Consider the following 18,531-nt stretch of genomic DNA (forward strand, 5'->3'; position numbering starts at 1 on the left):
GTGATAGTGTGTTTTATATCATCGATCTCAAATATGTCCCATATGGCAGGAAAAACAACGTTTTCCCTTTTTAGTTTGCTTTAGAATAGAATAGAAACTATATGATTTCACATATAAAAAAAAAAAAATTTTGTCAAACGCAATAAGGTGAAATAATAGAAAAAACGTAGGGTATTGGATATCCAACCACGAGACAAAAACCGTTCATGCACAGTAAAAAACACACCAGAAGCAAATAAACACCGCTTTTATTGCTGTTCGTCATCTCAAAGTCACAGTGAGGCCTATAAGACTATTGACGGTACCAAATTAACTGCATCACCAAACGATGTCACTTGGTGCAAAACTTCAAATTTGGTGTATTATTTAGTACTTATGAAAATTTTGTAGTAGAGAATTGATAAGAAGTAGTGGATTCGTAAACGATAATCAACGAGCGACTTTAGTCGCAAGTTGATTATCGTTTACGAATCCACTACTTCTTATCAATTCTCTAGCTTAACCCATTTCTAGAAAAACGACTGTCTGTTTTATGTTTTGACAATGAATCAACGGAATTTCATAAAAATAATTTCGTATTTTGTCTTTTTTTTTTCTATAATAGCTGGAAATGATTATATCCACACGGTTCACGTCTATATTTAAGTTAACATAAGTTTAATATAACTTAAACGGGTTGTTAGCTCCCCTTTTTATTACCAGATTTCATCTTGTATATTTGTATTTCATTAAATGCTTTATCATTACAATGTATTTAAATTATATAGATTTTGGTATTTATGATTTATTCAAAAAGACATATATAAATATACAGAATTTATTTACCTTTTTTTGAATAGTTAAAAAATTGTAATTACCAAAATTTAGAAACCTTTGAAATTTACATATATAGTATTTAGCAATCTGCTAATGTTTACAGCTGATTAAATATTGTCTACAATTTAACCGTATTAAGTCAAATACATATATTTAGCGTAGTTGCCATAATACTACAATTTCATGATGCTCCAATTAATGATGCTTTCCGAAATAAATAAAATAATTGCTTAAGGTCTTTTTTGAACAATTATACATGAATTTTGTTTAAACTGTTTCCCTTTCATTAAGTTAAGATTATTTGTAACGTTATTACATTTGACATCCATCGTAAACCAGTCAATAAACTAGTATTATCTTTGGTACGCATTCTGAATCTCCAGCAAAATTGCTCTTGCTACAGATGTACAATGTATAATTATGTCATTTATTTACTTTTACATTCAAGCTGTTCATAGCCGTGATCGTCTAGTCGTTGGTACCGAAAAACATAACTGTGACATTAATAGTGCCAAGTTCAAACCTTGTACCCGAATTGAAAGTTTTTCATTGTAATTTTTTTCTCGACAAAAATATTGTTTTAATCTTAGAGGTATTATATACTTCATTTTCATTTAAGGCGATGATTTTGTTTCTGGTTTTACAATCAAAGAAGTAGTTTTACGGTCGTAGATTATATATCACACTTTATTCAAATTAGAGTCCGTTCAATGTTGACGTGATGTATATTTGGACCATTTATAATCAAACAAAGAAAAAATTATTGATAGTACGGTATCATTATAAGACTAAAACCATAAGTAAGTATTTGCCACGATGAAAAGGAAAAGTCCTTGTACATTAAAAGTGACAAGTGTAATGGGCATATGAATGTTTATTTTATCAAGGAATTGCACTAATATATACAATTCCTTGATTCTCTAGTGTTTAGAACTAGTGTGTAATAGCCACAATCGTATAAAGACCCATCGGTTCATTATAACGATTTTGAAAATCGACCAATGTTCAAACCTGACATCGTATATAAACTCTTTTTTAAGATATTTCCATACTGATATATAACTATAATCCAGAACGTTCAAATGTAGAACATAATCTTCCTTAAAAAATAACGCCCAAAATAAAACAATTTAAATAAATTTGAAAAGAACATGAATAAATCCAGACATAGTATATATATTTTATTAGATAACAAAAGCGAATTATCTCTGAGACAGAAATACAGTTTATTGACATGTATTGACAGTTGTGCGCTTTAAGAGTGTTATTTAAATGTTGATTTATGTCAGCACTCGTGGTATAGTGGTATCATGCATAGACTGAAGACTCTACTGGTTGTGAAGAAAATACGCGCGAGTTCGAACCCTTCATATGCCACTTGTTTTTGAGAGGATAAAAAATAGTAAGTTAAAAGTTTAAAGTTATAAAATAAGTTATCTTAAGTTAACGAAGTGGTCAGTCGATTCTTGAAAAATAATCTACTGTAAGAACAATATACTGACGTCAGAGAAATGGGTTAAAAATCAGTTAATACTTTGTGTTGGTCTACGACATCTGAAGGCTCATTATTTTGTGATTCAAAATAATAAACGTTTTGCTTTCTCACTATATCCAGTAAAGTGGCTATTGTGAAGTTAATCTCCGATAGTACGACTTTGTAATAGTTTATTATTTAGTATCTGCGATACTTATATTGACACGCTGTGATGGTTATAAACATTATTTTTAAATCTCGTTTATGCATAAGTCAGGTCCATGCCATGACAACTTCTATTTTTCCTTATATTAATTTCTTGTTTAGGATTGTGGAACAAAATTATTGTAGTCTTGAGCATCACTTGAGGCTATAATTTGCATCTTTTGCATAAAGGTCAAGAATTGTTATCACATATGAAATACAATATGTTACTATCATAAAATAACTTTAATTACATAAAACAAAGTATTGTCTGTTGAGAGTGTTCCAAACCAGTATGAACTCTATTAAAACACAAAAAATATATAATTTTATTAAAGAAATGCTTGAAGATGTACTCCATAATTTCCAGTTCCTTCTGAATTACTAGCTATGCATTCATAATTGCCCACATTGGTAGACACAAAGTTTTGTATAGTTAACGTATTTCCTGTCACATGTGCATTACTTGGTAGCGGTCCATCCTACAAAAAGGTCGTTGATGAAAACATTTGCAGAACATAAATACGTTTTGAATAAGATATGCATTTCAAACCTGGTTCAGCATTTACTTGTTTGTAAATCAATATATCAATCTGATATTTGCCAAAGGTTTACCATAGCGAACCGAATAATTATTTTTTGTTTGCTTTATGCTTACTTGGAAAGCATTATATTTGAAAACGTTTTACATGTTTAAGACTTTAGCAAGTATGATTATGTTTCTTATTAAAATTAGCACAGAGGAACACAGAATATAGTGATACATTCAAATTGCAATCATAATCTACTTATGAATAGTTGCTGTCGGCTCTTAAGAAACCTAAAGTGTTTTCTTTTTATTGTAATCGCACGGATATTCTGCTTTATATCTGTTAAATACCACCTCAGATTTTAAGTTTTTTTAAATAACTATGATTTCTATAAAACAAATGAATATGACAACATACAGTTTTCAACAGTAGAACAGGTTTTGCATAATAGGTCTCTATAAGTTTTTAATAGTCTCAAGTCTCAAGTCTTTAAAAGTTTGAAATAGATTTAATAGAAACAATCAAACATATTCTGATCAATCTTTCAAGATAGCAAGTTCACTAAGTGAGATCGTCAAATATTTTGCAAGAGAAATAATGCAATCATAAACACTTTTTGATAATTGTGTCCTCACCCTGAATTCAAAATTGTAAACTGGCGGCGGATAACCAATGGCTGTACATCTAATGCTGACGTTTTCGCCAAAATGGATAACTTGTGGAATTCTGGTTACATCAATAATAATCGGACTACTCACTACAAAATCAAATTTATTAAAATTCGCTGTTTTCGAATTTATTTTTAATTAATGAATGTATCTCCATCATATTTAGCTGATTCAATTATTGTAGCTCTTTTTGATCTTGTCTACTCCTCAACATGTGTATAATGATTCGGACTTTCAAATAATTTTGACTATAGAGAATAAATTGTCAAAATGCACATCTGATGCAATAAAAATGGAACCGTTAATATTTCTAAAGTATACTGTCCAGGGAATGTTTAAGCGAATGGTGGTACATGACAGGAAGTAAATGGTCAAAAGAAACATAACCGTAATCATAACAATATATTGCATTTATCTAAAATGTTAATCTCATAAGTTTGTATTGCATGTCGTATTGATAGTTTTGTTGCTCAGTCTTGAGTCATCTATGCTGTATTTGTACACTGTGATGGGTTGAGATCTCATAAACATGTTTAACCCCGCCGCATTTTTGCGACTGTCCCAAGTCAGGAGCCTCTAGACTTTGTCAGTCTTGTATTATTTTTAATTTTAGTTTCTTGTGTACAATTTGGAGTTTAGTATGGCGTTCATTATCACTGAACTAGTATATATATTTGTTTAGGGGCCAGCTGAAGGACGCCTCCGGGTGCGGGCATGTCTCGCTGCATTGAAGACCTGTTGGTGACCTTCTGCTGTTGTCTGTTCTATGGTCGGGTTGCTGTCTCTTTGACACATTCCCCATTTCCATTCTCAATTTTACTGTTGTTTTTCTGTTATTTACTATGGGTTTATCAGTTTATTTTGACTTATGATTTGATTATCTCTTTTGTATCTTTGACTTTTTCAATGAGTCACGTGCATCAATGTGAAATAGCTGTATTGCAAACATTTCGAAAACGTTTTTACGTTTTGGTATTCCAGATCTTCGAATATGTTGTTTAAATAATAAATACGTACACGTCGATTGGTATGCTGTTGTAGGTTCTGATTGTGTTGTTGTGTCAGTAGTAGATAATAGTTGTTGAGCTGTCGTTGTTCGGCGAGTTGCAATCGTCGTTTGTTTAGGTGGAGTTGTTGTAGATTGGAGAGTTGGAGCTGCTGTAATTTTTGTAGTTGGAATCGTTGTAGATTGGACAGTTGGAATAGCTGTCGTTTTGAGAGTTGAAATCTTCGTCGTTTCCTGAGTGTTTGTTGTAAACGTTGGTGTCATGGTTGATGCTTGAGTTCTTGTTGATTTAATCTGGGACGTCGTTGACTTGACTGTCAGGGGTTTCGTAGGAGAAGTTGACGGTTTCAAAGTTGATATGGTTATTGTTGTTTTTTTACACTGATCGTTGCAGACATCCACATCACAGCAATGCATACAAGGCGATGAAGCAGAGTTTGACTGTGATGAACAACTCTATGAAATGATAACAAAATGCACAAGTGTGAATGCCAAGATGAATAGGTATTTGTTAAAATATCTCGACTAAATACATTTTTTAAATAAGACATTCATAAACATGCTGTGTTATATTGCAAATCATGACAATTTTCAGTCTTAAGTAAGATTGTCATACACATTTATAAGACCACAGAATGACATCAGCAAATATAACCATCCAATGTAATACACAAAAATTAATTGCGTATTCACCATGCTTCCGCATTGATGATTTTCAAATATTAAGTTTGATCGTTCCCGATGAAGTTACATATAGAAGAATGCTTCGAACGTCTACGTTTATATTTTCATAAGTTGTCCATTAAGTTAGGCACGTATAAGTCTTAATCATACATATATTATAACATAAGATGGATAAGAGGAGGAAAATATCAAGCCACCGAGATCTTTAAAACTCATAAGTAGAAAGCACTGACAATGACATGGCAAAAAATGAAACTACGATAAGACATGAATACAAAAATACAACAAAAAGTAAATCTATAACTAGAGACTTAACAAAACAAACCCAACTAAACACTGGGGCTGGTCAAAGTTTCCCCTTGAAGGTAATTATATCCATCTGCACTAGGGACCCTTATTAAAGTTATTTAATAACAACTGATACAATAGACATATTAAGTCATCTGTAGTTTGGCGATAAAAGAATGACAACTCTTATATTTAATATAACGCGAAAGATTTTGTCATTTATCTTGTTCAGTGAATACGGAAATTAAGTTTTGTATAAGTGTTTCATCTTTAGAAATGTGTAATGTGTTAAGTGAATAAATGATTAATTGATATATCTATTTTAAAAGATGTATTTATATTTTTGTTCATGATTTTAATTTTATAGATGTATGTCGTGTTTTTATTTTGCAATTAAATCTAAATAAAAAAAAATATCAATTGCAGGAATGTAACGAGGTATCAAGGACTGTTTTGGCAGCATCGATATGAAAAAAAAAAAATTAAAGAAATCACCTGAAAAGAAGAAAGCAAACAATACAATGTAATTATTGAAACATATGGTCAAAAAAAAATAAACGGATCCATTTAAACAAAATTTAACACAAACAACTTGATTAAGCTGCGTAACTTATGCTTAAAAACAAAACCGCTCCGTTTTGAAGATCTTAGCCGCGTTCTTTGGCAAAACCTTTCGGAATTTTGGGTCCTCAATGTTCATCAAATTTGTACTTAATTTTGTCTATCTAACGTATTTGATTCGAAGGTCACTCACTGATGAGTCTATTGTAAACGAAACGCGCGTCTGGCTTACAAATAAAAAAATTAAATCCTGGTATCTATGATGAGTTTTTTTGTTCACTTGAACAGCGGTACACATTAACTACTATTGCGTTTATTTACAAAATTTCATTCCTGGTATCTATGATGAATTTATTAGCCCCTATTAAAGGATTTACGTCAAATCGATACCTCATATATATCGACTTCAAAAGTAATATACCTTAAGTATGAGAGGATAAACAGATGATACAGTAACTAAAGATAACTTTGATGTAGTATCCTTAAATAAGAGGCATTGTAGCTTACCAATATTCAAAATCCAAAGATCCATTAAGAACATACAAATCAGGGTAAAAAAAACACTGATGGAATCGCATGTCTTTCAAAACAACAAAACGAGGTGCGTCTACATGCTATTAAAATGGTCCAAAGTCATAGTATAATTTTGTGTGAAGATTTTGCTGCACTTCTGATGGGACTAAATATTAGCAAAGAAACGATATGGGTATCCATTTATGACACAAAATCAGTACATCAACAGCAAAACAAACAAAAAGCAAAAGAACAGCGCTGTTATAGCTGTTGCACATCTAATGTTTTTTAGTCTGTCAGTTATCCAAGTCTAGATTTTGCATTTTAAATTTTATTCTTTTGAATCACATAGATGTGTTTTTGTAACTGAAATCTGCAATAAAACTTTGCAGAGCACCTTCTGGAGCATTTGAAATCTCCCCCTGAAGTTGGTCGAGTTTGTATTGCTCTGTATTTTGTTTTGTATGTAGTTGGTTTTAAGTCTGTTAGTTGGATATTCGTCGTTTTTCTTTTTGCCATTATTTTTAATGTCTCCTTTTGCTTTATAAGTTTTGGATCGATAGTTATTTACTCTGCAAAATCTTCAATTTCAGTGAATAATTTCAGAAATTTTTCAAATAGCTATTGTTTAAAATTTTTTATTATTGATTTCTTTACCTGTTTGTCTATACATCCATGTTGCCATCGATGATGTCCCAAAAGGTTTTTAGTCTCTGTTATAAAGCAGGACTGAAAAGAATTAATTTAATGGAAAGTTTAACATACATTGGTTCAATAAACATACAAATAAATTAATTCAAGACTGTATTAACATCGGTAAAAATATGAAGTCATGAATGTACCCTTAATGATTATTTAATATCTCAGTTTGGAATCTATTATGGTGACGGATAATATGATTTCGATTGGAACACTTCGTTTTGAAGATCCAAATTGTGTTTGCAGTTGATTAAACTGTATTTCTTTTCTGCTTTTTGCAATAACAATTTGATCATATTTATTTTAGAGAAAAATAATGAGCTTGACTTTGGAGATGGTTTTTAATACTATTGATAACCCTGAGTCCTACGATTACCGTTTAAGTAAGTATTGATTAAATTTTGCAAGAACATAGAAATAATCTGAGCGTACTACAAAACGCTTAGATATGTGAAATCAGCTACAAGCGAGTGAGTTTTGTCCGTTTAGTAACATATAGAAATTAGGGCAATTAGGTATGAATGACAATTAGAAAACTGTCCATAAAAACCGAAAAGACAAAGAGGTGAAGCATTACATGTCACCATACCGCCATCGAAAATAAGAGATCCTATACCGTATAGTAGCCACTCAAAGAGGCCAGAGGATGACTACATCTATAACATTTCAAATGGTAATAAAAACGACAGCACTTACACCCTTCCACAAATATTTTTAATTTTGATTTAATATATAATCTTGGATTAAACAGAATTTTACGGGAACTATTACCTATTAGTTAATTGAATATAAAAATCAAGGAAATAAGTTGACTCTTTATTTAAAATGTCCAAGGTAACGTATACCTGATTTTTATTACATAGAGTTATCTGGGTGCATTCGTCTGGATGTATAGAACTTGGACACTTATAGCAGATTTTTGACCCCACTGGAAGTGTTGGTTCTGCAAAAAAGTTACGAAACTACTTTTAATAAGTCTTCATCACTATGTTGTAAAAATAAATACGATTGCAGATCTATAAGCTGCACTAAAAACAGATTTCTTTTGTAATGAAAAATGTAAATATGCTACATATAATTACCGGAATTGTGATGAGATGATAAAAGGGGGAAAAGTCATGTCTAATTAATGATCAACAATTTGTCTAAAATTCTCATATTTGATTTGTAACATGCTAAACGTATATCGGAATTACAAGCAATCCCAAAAAGAAACAATTTTTAATGCGTGAACTCTCGTGCCTATTTTAGACTAGACACACACTATAATTAATCTTTGAGAAAACCTCCAAAGACTGCTGATGGTCATACTATCTGATATAGACATACAAAAACTAATGAATAAAGAAACAAGCAAGTGCAATCGTCAAATAACGATGTTTCTAGGTCTATTTGAGTTCTTGTTATTATAGATTTAATCATGTTAATCGTCGTTTTACCTGTACATAAATAGGTTTTTGTCAGCCATCACAATGTTTTTCTGGTAGCTTCCTTGTTTCATAATCTAAAGTGTGCATTAGTTTTTTCGCAATTTTCTGCTAAGAGTCAAATTATTGTAGCATGAATACAAGGTCAAATGAGTTGAATTACTAATTCTTTTAGCTCATTTTGACAAAAAATTTCCAAACTGACTGAAAATAGGAAAATTTAAAATTTCCACTTTTATGAATGTTGAAAAAAAAACACCATATGTTATGGTTTTTGTCAAAATCGTCGCTAATGCCCCAGTAAAGAATACCCTCCTCGACAGCATATATTGGCATTTGGTGCTGTCCGTGATTTGTTTTTTCGGTTGTTGAATCCAGCCGTCACTTTTTTTGTTTGGATTGTTTCGCTTTTTTATGCCGATGGTCTAATATATCTTACTATACGGTATAGGTTTTGCATATTGTTTAAAGCCGAAGTGTAATCTATAGTTGCTTACATCCGTGTAAATAAGACTCTGCTTAATAGGTGCCTCATTGAAAATCGTACCATAACTCCTTATTTTGATATCGCATTGGCTTGTTATAGTCTGATTATATTTGTATAAAGCATGTTCATACTTACTCTTTATACCACATCCACCTATGTTACATAGAGGAAACAGTTTTGAATTGCAGCATTCAGAACAAATAACAGTGCCAATTGAACGCTTGATATTTACTGTCGTGTCGACTTGTCTTCTTCCAAAGGCAGTGTTTAAATTGCATCTCTATAAATACAAAACATGCTAGTTTTATAGAATATGCATAGGTAAATTGGTTAAATTTTCACTCAAACAAGTTTTATAAACTCATATCAAAAATTGACAATAAAACAGAACAATATGTCGTTTTTTATTGTCAAAGGTATAATTGGTCTGTTCATGCCGCTAACTTGTTTATCAAATACACCCCTCGGTAAAAGGTAAACGTACTATCAGTTTGTTCATTTTAAGGGACGTATTGAAAATGGAACAGTTTTTCAATTCCTGTGTTTGGTGTTGATATACACCGTCAGATTAATACTTTGAAGAAATTTAACGAAAGAAAAACAAAAATTGTAGACCTGTCGTCTGTATCATTGATAATATATATAAGAATATATCCTACAGTTTTTCGTACGTTATGTCAGGCGGGATTATTTTTCTTGAGGAATGTTTTTTGTTTGCTTATTTCCAGAGATCAATATAATAGCTAGCATATACCCTCATGTACTTTCTTCCTTAAAGAAGATGGAAGATACGTAAAAAAACAAAACGTGACCATTAAAACCTTGCGAACGGGTTTGGCCTTATAAAACGCAACATTTCAACTTCGCTTAAATTAACCACTTGACAGTCTCCTTTTTAAATCATTAACTTTGTTTTCAAAAGACTATTTAACTGTTGGACGAAATACCATGAAAATGACACCTGGTACTTTAAATAAAAGTTGTTGTTCATGCTGGTTACAAGAAGACGACATGTGTGTACTATACGAATTGCTAATAAATTTATGTTTGTACCTTTATTACTATTGAAAATTTGAGCAAATAAAATATTTCTACCGCAATGTCCTTATATCCAAACATCGTATAGTACATTACCATCGTTCGCTACATACTCAATATAAACATAGACAATATTACTGTTGTAGCAAATACCACTAAAATAACACTTCAATATATACGGTGCCGGATCGATTACTCGTAAATTGAATTAAAGGTATTGTTCATGCTGATTACAAGACGACGACATGTGTCGACTATACGAATTGGTAAAACATATATGTGTGTTTCTTTATTTCTATTGAAAATTTGACTAATTTAAATAATTCTAACCACAATGTCCTTACAACCAACATCGTATAGTACATTACCATCGTTCGTTACATACTCTTCAACACTACATTTCTGAAATATAAAAACACACGAGAAGTCAACAGCATTAAAAATATATATCGTGTCCACGCTCCTCTAACAAAGTTCTAATAACTATTCTTCTTTATGTTTACTCTCTTGTTTTATCGTGGTAATCCTACAAAATGTGAAGGCTACAATTTTAAAGCTGATAAGTTAATACCAGTACAGACGTAGAGAATGAAGTGTGAACAAAGCGTGGAAAAGGGATATGTTTAAGTCATTTGTGTGATCCATATCATTTGTATATCATTTATGTTTTGATTTTAATCGTATTCCGTATCTGTGTGAGGGAATTCAAGGTTGTTATGATTTTTTGCAAAAAAAAAAAGAAAAAGAAAAATCCAGACCCCTAACAAAACGAAGTATTTTTTTTTGGTTTAACTGGTCGTTTAATATTACATTTTTATATTGTAAAACACTCAATTGGGTTTGAAGTATTCTTGAAAAAGATATTTATATATTAATATTCAAAGTTTATCATCGATTGCCATTTTCATCAGTAGATACGAATCTTATACAACATATCATGAACATGTACAATCTATTCGAGGTGAGGGAAATAGAAACAGCAATGAAACTTTAGACAAACAACATTAACATCGGTATATAACAGATACTCATCGTTTTTTACTACCTCATGAGGTCCACATTTTGTAACAACAGCACAGTCCTCTGGTTGGTAAACCCCCTTACAATCTAAACAAGCTGCATCACCTGAAGAGGAAACAAATAATGGAAAATTTTCCATTCGTTAGATGTGTTAACGCTTTTGATTTTGCTATTTGATAACGACTTTTCAGTTTTGAATTTTCAAGTGTGTGTTGCTTACTTTCATTTTGTTATGATATGATTTTTCATACATTGTATTAATATGTGTCATCTCCAATTGCTGTCATTTTGTTCCTGCTGTAGAAAATAAAACGACTTAATGCAACTGTCATACAAGTGGGAGGTTTAGCAATAAACCAGGTTTAGTTCACCATTTTCTACATACGAAAATCCCTGTACCAAGTCATAAATATGGCAGTTGTTTTACATTTGTTTGATGTGTCTAAGCATTTGATTTTGCGATTGCCATTTGATAAGGGACTTTCCGTTTTGAATTTTCATTGAAGTTCGGTATTTTTGTTATTTTTACTTTTTGAATATTTTCTGTTATGAGATGCTCAGCAATGTATATCAAATGATTTTTACTGCTTTCCAGCCCCACGGGTGATTGGCGAATAGAAGTATGGTCACCATTGGTCTTCCTCCGACCGGTAGTAAAGCCCTCGCTTAAGTAGGGCGTCCGTTTGGCTGTGTACAAATTTGCAGCCACGTCTGGTCAGAATGGGGACGTTAAATCCGATGCCTCTTGTTAAGAGAGTGCCACGCTCTTTGCACGTTAGAACCCCTGCAACAACTCTTTTAGGGGTCATAAGGTGACCTGTTGCAAGGCTCAATTTTGACCCTATCCAATATACCCTCATTTCCCGTGGCAGTCTTAATTTTTCCGACCTTAATCCCTGACGCCTCTATTACAGAACCTACCTATTGTATTTATTGTTAATTTGTTCTTGTCCTGAATAATGTGAATATGCATGAAGTATTTGCCACTGGTCGTTAAGCAACTAACAATCAATCAATCAGTTTTACTGCATTCCTTTTAAATATGATCTCAGGTGCTCCGGAAGGGTAAGCAGATCCTGCTCTACATGTGGCACCCGGGAAAAGGGGACGGGATTGTAGTTACGACATTAGGAAGATATCCGCTATCATCCGTGAAACGGATATTCCGTAACGGTCAACCAACTCGTGATGGCGTCCGTAAAATTTACGAAGGGATGATTTCAACTTCACCATTGTAACTCTTGGTTTAACAGCTTCCTTGTGAGCAACAACCCTCTATCATGGAAATCATGATAAAAAATACAAGCCCTAGAGTATCGTATCAACTGGGAGATATATATACTCCATATGCAGGCGCTGCTGGAATGTTGCTACATAAAAATGGAAAGTTCACCATTTGGAAACTGAAATCATCCCCCTTTTGTCATAAAGTTTTGTTTTCAACCGACCATCATTTTCAATTTCTAGATGTAAGTCAAGATATGAGGCAGACTTAACTGTATCTGTTGTATCCTTCATCTCAAGTTCGATGGGATTGATGCGTTCAACATAGTCACCAAATTTTGAATTATTTAGTGAGAGAACATCATCTATGTAGCGGAAAGTAAAGTTAAAGGATACTGCTAACTTCTTTTCTTTCTTCCTAAGAAGTTCCTGTATGAGGTCAGCCTCATATGAATAAAGGAACAAGTCGGCAAGAAGGAGGACACAGTTGGTTCCCATGGTAATGCCGATTGTTTGTTGAAAAACACGTCCTCCAAACGTAACAAATATGTTGTCAATCAAGAAATCAAGCATCCTGATAATGTCAGTTTCAGTGAATATTTTATTAGATTAATCCCTCCTAAGATTGTATGTACTCTAAAAGATCTTTAGAATTTTTTAGTATCCACATCTGATTAACGCCTCGAGGTAGTTTCATAATAACTTTGAAGCCCTGCTTTGATTACTGATGAAATTGATGTTGATAATTTAAAAAGAGATTTCGTGGAGCACTTGGAAGACCCAACAATATACCGTTGTTTTTAAGGACACTTATCAGGTATCCAATACAGTGATGGAAGATCCAGTTCTTCATCTTTGGTTGAAATTCCAAAGGAACATAGAACAGAACTATGATTATCCAGGATCTCCTTTTTAGTAAGTGTCGTGGGGGTATATGTTAAGTTTCCAAGTGAATTGTCAATACCTAATTTATTTATCAAGCAGTTTATGTAATGTGATTTACACACAAAAACGATGTTGTTTGGGGCTTTATCTGAGGAGACAACAACATATTTGGCATGGAGGAAGGATAAATTCGGAAAGAGTATCTACGTCTTCTTTCTCGCGTTTAACCCATTGCCTGGCATAATCCCCGACTGAATCCATCAGTATTTTGAAGTTGTGTTTCCAATTGATGGATTGAGGCTCACGATTTAGGCTCAAAATGTGTTATAGGAAGCTGTATTACATCATTGAAACGTCTTTTAATGACAACTGTTAACAGAAACTCATAGCCCATTTTTTTTTCAATTTGAGCGGGGTTACTAATGGAGCAGGTATTCCAAAGCTATCCTGCAGATATAAGATTACTTCCGGTTTGTAATGGATTGTATGTTACACAATCGTATGCATTGTTTTGCTAGTTCTAAAATGTTGTTTTGATCTTCTCTTTTTACTATTATATTGTTTGTGATTTTTGTATCCGCTCCTTAACATCCTTCATTAATTTTTTTACATTAGGTAATGAATTGTTTATCTTTACTATAACAATGAAATGATAATTAAAATTGTAAACACAATGTAAAATGATCAAGTACAATTTGAATTTGAAATCTGTTATACACATGTTCATGTAATATTAACATTATATATTCATAATGATAAACTTACTAAGATAACTGTCCTTGATACAAACAAACACACAAAAAATCAAACCTATGACGAAAAACTAAAATCATCATTTAGTTTATGACAAAGATCGTTTGTATCAGTTTAAAACAGATATTTTTATTTTCACCATGTCTTATACGAAAAGAAAATGAATACATTTATAAGGTGTCGACTGCGAAGCACAAAATTGTGCTTTTTCCGCAATGATATCAGATTAAATTAATGTTGTTGCGGTAGAAATAATTTGTGTAAATAAAGCGAATAGAGCGCATCTCAATAAGTAACACAAATACAAAGTCGTTCTGGAAACAGCACATGATTGTTCTTGTGTTGCATAAATATGATGTCCTAACTTTTCTTTATATAATAGATTCTACGGAAAATGTATTGATTTCAAAATCAAATGTGTTGATGCAAATCAGTTGTTTTGCAACTTTGTTAACGCATCGAATGTAGGGAAAGTAAGGTGAAATAATTCTGTAAAACATGACACAGATATCCCGTAAGGTCAATCACAATACAATGCAATGTATCATCCCTTTGCAAACATGCATCTCATATACAACGTGTGCAGTGTCTTTAAATTGTGAGTGCAGTGTATAAAATAGCACTATATTTCAACTAAAGTGTTTCCTTACCTGAATTACGCTATGGTACACTTACCTTTGAACATTCTAATCGACATATAAACCTAATTTGGTATATCTATGTACTAATACTTCTTATCTTGTGACAGAAATAGGTAAATGTCTAAATAGGACAGCATGTACATATGTGGTCTTTTTCTTACAACTTCAGTCTATGAGAAAATTACTTGATAACATGTATTGTATACTATTACTCTTGAGGAAAGTATACAAACGAATGGCGGCTTATCTCAAAACTGATTACTCGAGATATATTTCTTTCGCTATGCATTTGAACACAGCTCTATGTTTTTTTCAAGTCTTTTCGTGAACCTCGAATCTAAAGAAAGTACACAAATTTGAAACGCCGACTAAGCTTCAACCGCGTACTCCTCGAAAAAAGTTCAGTAATATTTTGCCAAGCTCATCAATGTGTCTCCGAAAGGTATATGTACCAGAAATAACTCAAGGTTACCATTATATTATTTATATGATATTTACCAATAAAATATTGTATTATTTTAATTTCGTTTTGCTTATAGTGGAGATATTCTGTGCATGAAAATTACCAGAAGAATTATCGTAATGAAATGACTTATCTATATTATTTATTTTATATAGAAAATCAATTAACACGTTTGAAAGTTGCTGTTTGAACTACATGTGATAACTTCCTTGACATTGACAATTTAAGTTTTCTATGTTGTATTGCGAAGATTTGAATTATTGTTAAATACGTTTTTTACGACATAAAGGTACACTGCGGTACCCTGATTTGTGACATTTTTACCAATGATGTCTTTTTGTTTTGGTAACACAGTGTTGTCAATATAATGGAGTTTTATGCGAGCTATGAAACCAGGTTTAATCCATCATTTTTCTACATAAGGAAAAGCCTGTACCAAGGCCATCGTTTGAGTGTTTGGGCGTCTGATTTGCCGTTTTAAATTTTTCTTGGAGTTCGGTATTTTTGTTAGTTTACCTTTGACTTATGTTTTAATATCCTTATATTTTAGTAAGGATAAACATAACCACAAACAAAACGGGTGACCAAGTTTGGCAAGGTTTATCATGCAAGTTAGAAAAAAAAACCACAAGTGACCATATTTATATTCCCTAGTCATCTTCGGGGACTAAACATCGTACTGAAAACTTTATTTTAACAGGTGATTTAGGATTCAAGTGACTTATGTAAGGGTATGTGTGGGAACGTCATTTCTAGACTCTTGCCTCTGGCTGGAACATATGTTCGAAAATGCAAGGATCTGCTAATCAAATCACGAATATCAACATTGATCCAAAGTTTAATAATGAAGGATAACAAACCGGACAAAATGCTGGAACCATAATGCATAACACTATTGCAATTATGAATTTAAACTTCGGACATTTGACTTGTTGTACAATGGAATAGGGAGCTGGTCGAATGTGTGTGTACACACTTTCGTGTGTTTTTGTTCAGCATTCTTTTACATTTCAAGACATTTCTTACCTTGTTTGTATTGGTTACCTTAACTTCACAAGGCTCCGTACAAACGACATTTTGGACATTTTCAAAAATAAAATCTATCAAAACCTTCGATTTGTCACCCTTAACGCCACCATTCCGCATGAAAAATTAAAAAGTCGTCGTAAAAAAAAATCCACAATGCTTGGTAAAAAATGACCCTGAAAATAAAACATGCTACATGACTTGTACCACGATATTTGTGCATCTCGCCACCAGGTGTTTTTGATTTTTCACTTTGAGGTGCGATTTGTACACAAAGGCTTTTACAATAGTTTTTGTTTTTCCTTGTATTTCTATTTATCCAATTGTTACTTTATCCAGAAAGTATATACTATATACGGTATTTTCTATTAACGAAAAAATCTTTTTTTTTGTTGGTGGCGGCATTGTCATGTACTGGCAAATTTGTAAGATTAATTTGAATGTTTGTTTGAATGTTCTAGTCAGTTATGTTGTTTGTCGGTGCTGGATCTAAATTATTGTCACATTAACCTATTATGCCTGTTTAGCTTTGCTTACAAAATTTTGTAAATACAACGAAGCTATACAAAAAACTGTCATACAAATGGGAGGTTATAAAACTATAAAACTAGGTTTACCCCACCATTTTGTCAAACAAAATTGCTTTTACCACATCAGGAATATGGCATTTGTTTTTGTTTACTTCTTCCTTTGATTGATAACGTTTGATTTTGTCTGTTTTTAATTTTTCTTGGATAGATATAGGAAGATGTGGTATGAGTGCCAATTAGACAACTCTCCATCCAAGTTACAATTTATAAAAGTAAACCATTATAGGTCAAGGTACGGCCTTCAACACGGAGCATTGGCTCACACCGAACAGCAAGCTATAAAGGGCCCCAAAATATTACTATTGTAAAACCATTCAAACGGAAAAACCAACGGTCTAACCTATATAAAAACGAGAAACGAGAAACACATATTAACTACATAAACAGACGACAACTACTGTAATCAGATTCCTGACTTAGGACAGGTGCAAACATTTGCAGCGGGATTAAACGTTTTAATGGTACCAAACCTTTCCTTTTGGAGTTTATTATTTATGTTACATGTATACTTTTTAGAATATTGTAGAATACAATAAAAAGGTAAAACACCCAGTAAAGTTGGACAAAAGTCAAAAACAAAGTCAAACCAGACATTCAGGAATATAAAATAAAGGACATTGAGTATCAATCAATGACACAAAATCAGTACAAGAGTTCATTTAGAGTTCACAATAACATAGAAAGAGAACGTTGGAAAAAAGGTACTCTTGCAAAATACCACAATTGCACAGGTGCTCCATGAGGGAAAGGAGTTCAAACATAAAACTCGTATAAAGAGCAGGGTCTCCACCTATTACTGATATTTATTAATTTATAAAAATGAATTAACATTTCCTCCATCTTATTGCAATAGTGTTAAGATGTATTACTGCCTGTTTTTCCCTTTCTTCTGTTGAACATGGTATAAGCAATTCGTTTTTTTTTTAAATTGTCCTTTTCATTATGTATGCAGCAACATTGTTTATTCAAGACCTATTTTATCACCACAGATATGCAAAACAACCATTGGAGATAATAAATACGTTTCTGTTAATCATATGAATACATTGATCTTGACATGAACGGACAACAAATCAGAGGAAGTACATGTGAAAAGGTTCTGGTATTTTTGTTGATATATCTCTCTTTGGGTCTTCTCATATTATTCATATAATAAAAACAAACTCATCTTTAGCGTTTTTAAAGAGAGAAAAGAAATACTTAAATCACAAAACGAGAAAAACTGTTTAATTATACATTTAATGTCATTTAGATCATTGTTGTACAATATGGGGAAACTGAAACAACTTTCTATAATTTAGTTCACTAAAGCTGCCAAGAGGGCAGGAAAAATAATTTTCGACGAACATTAACATGATTAATACAGCAAACGTTTTAGCGAATTATTTCACGAATGTGACATTGTGCCGAAAACAACGAGAATACATTATCATAAATCATAACTTATGTATCAGGCAAAAACTTGTTTTAGCTCCACAATATTTGTCGATTGTATCAGCTTGTGCAAACCAAAAATACAATACGAGATTTTCAT

General features: G+C 32.2%; 1 protein-coding gene across 1 annotated transcript; it reads right to left on the bottom strand.

Annotated features, from left to right (window-relative positions):
* Nucleotides 1–2,783: 2,783 nt before the first annotated feature.
* Nucleotides 2,784–9,631, bottom strand: LOC127722160 (uncharacterized). Its single transcript, XM_052229029.1, has 6 exons — nucleotides 9,493–9,631; nucleotides 8,289–8,386; nucleotides 7,402–7,473; nucleotides 4,710–5,154; nucleotides 3,660–3,781; nucleotides 2,784–2,976 (listed from the first exon to the last, which is right to left on the bottom strand). The coding sequence occupies exons 4-6, from the start codon at nucleotides 5,113–5,115 to the stop codon at nucleotides 2,827–2,829; spliced, it is 678 nt and encodes a 225-aa protein (XP_052084989.1). The 5' UTR covers nucleotides 5,116–5,154; nucleotides 7,402–7,473; nucleotides 8,289–8,386; nucleotides 9,493–9,631; the 3' UTR covers nucleotides 2,784–2,826.
* Nucleotides 9,632–18,531: the final 8,900 nt, after the last annotated feature.

This window comes from Mytilus californianus, unplaced genomic scaffold (genome assembly GCF_021869535.1).
Source record: "Mytilus californianus isolate M0D057914Y unplaced genomic scaffold, xbMytCali1.0.p SCAF_12, whole genome shotgun sequence".
Taxonomy (NCBI): Eukaryota; Metazoa; Mollusca; class Bivalvia; order Mytilida; family Mytilidae; genus Mytilus; species Mytilus californianus.

Excerpts from the sequence above, each read along its gene's own strand:
- LOC127722160 (XM_052229029.1), bottom strand. The coding sequence starts at position 5,115 with ATGCATTGCTGTGATGTGGATGTCTGCAACGATCAGTGTAAAAAAACA. Across the intron at positions 3,782-4,709 it reads AACAGCATACCAATCGACGT|TGAGTAGTCCGATTATTATT; the intron begins GTACGTATTTAT and ends TTGATTTTGTAG. Across the intron at positions 2,977-3,659 it reads TTTACAATTTTGAATTCAGG|GATGGACCGCTACCAAGTAA; the intron begins GTGAGGACACAA and ends ACCTTTTTGTAG.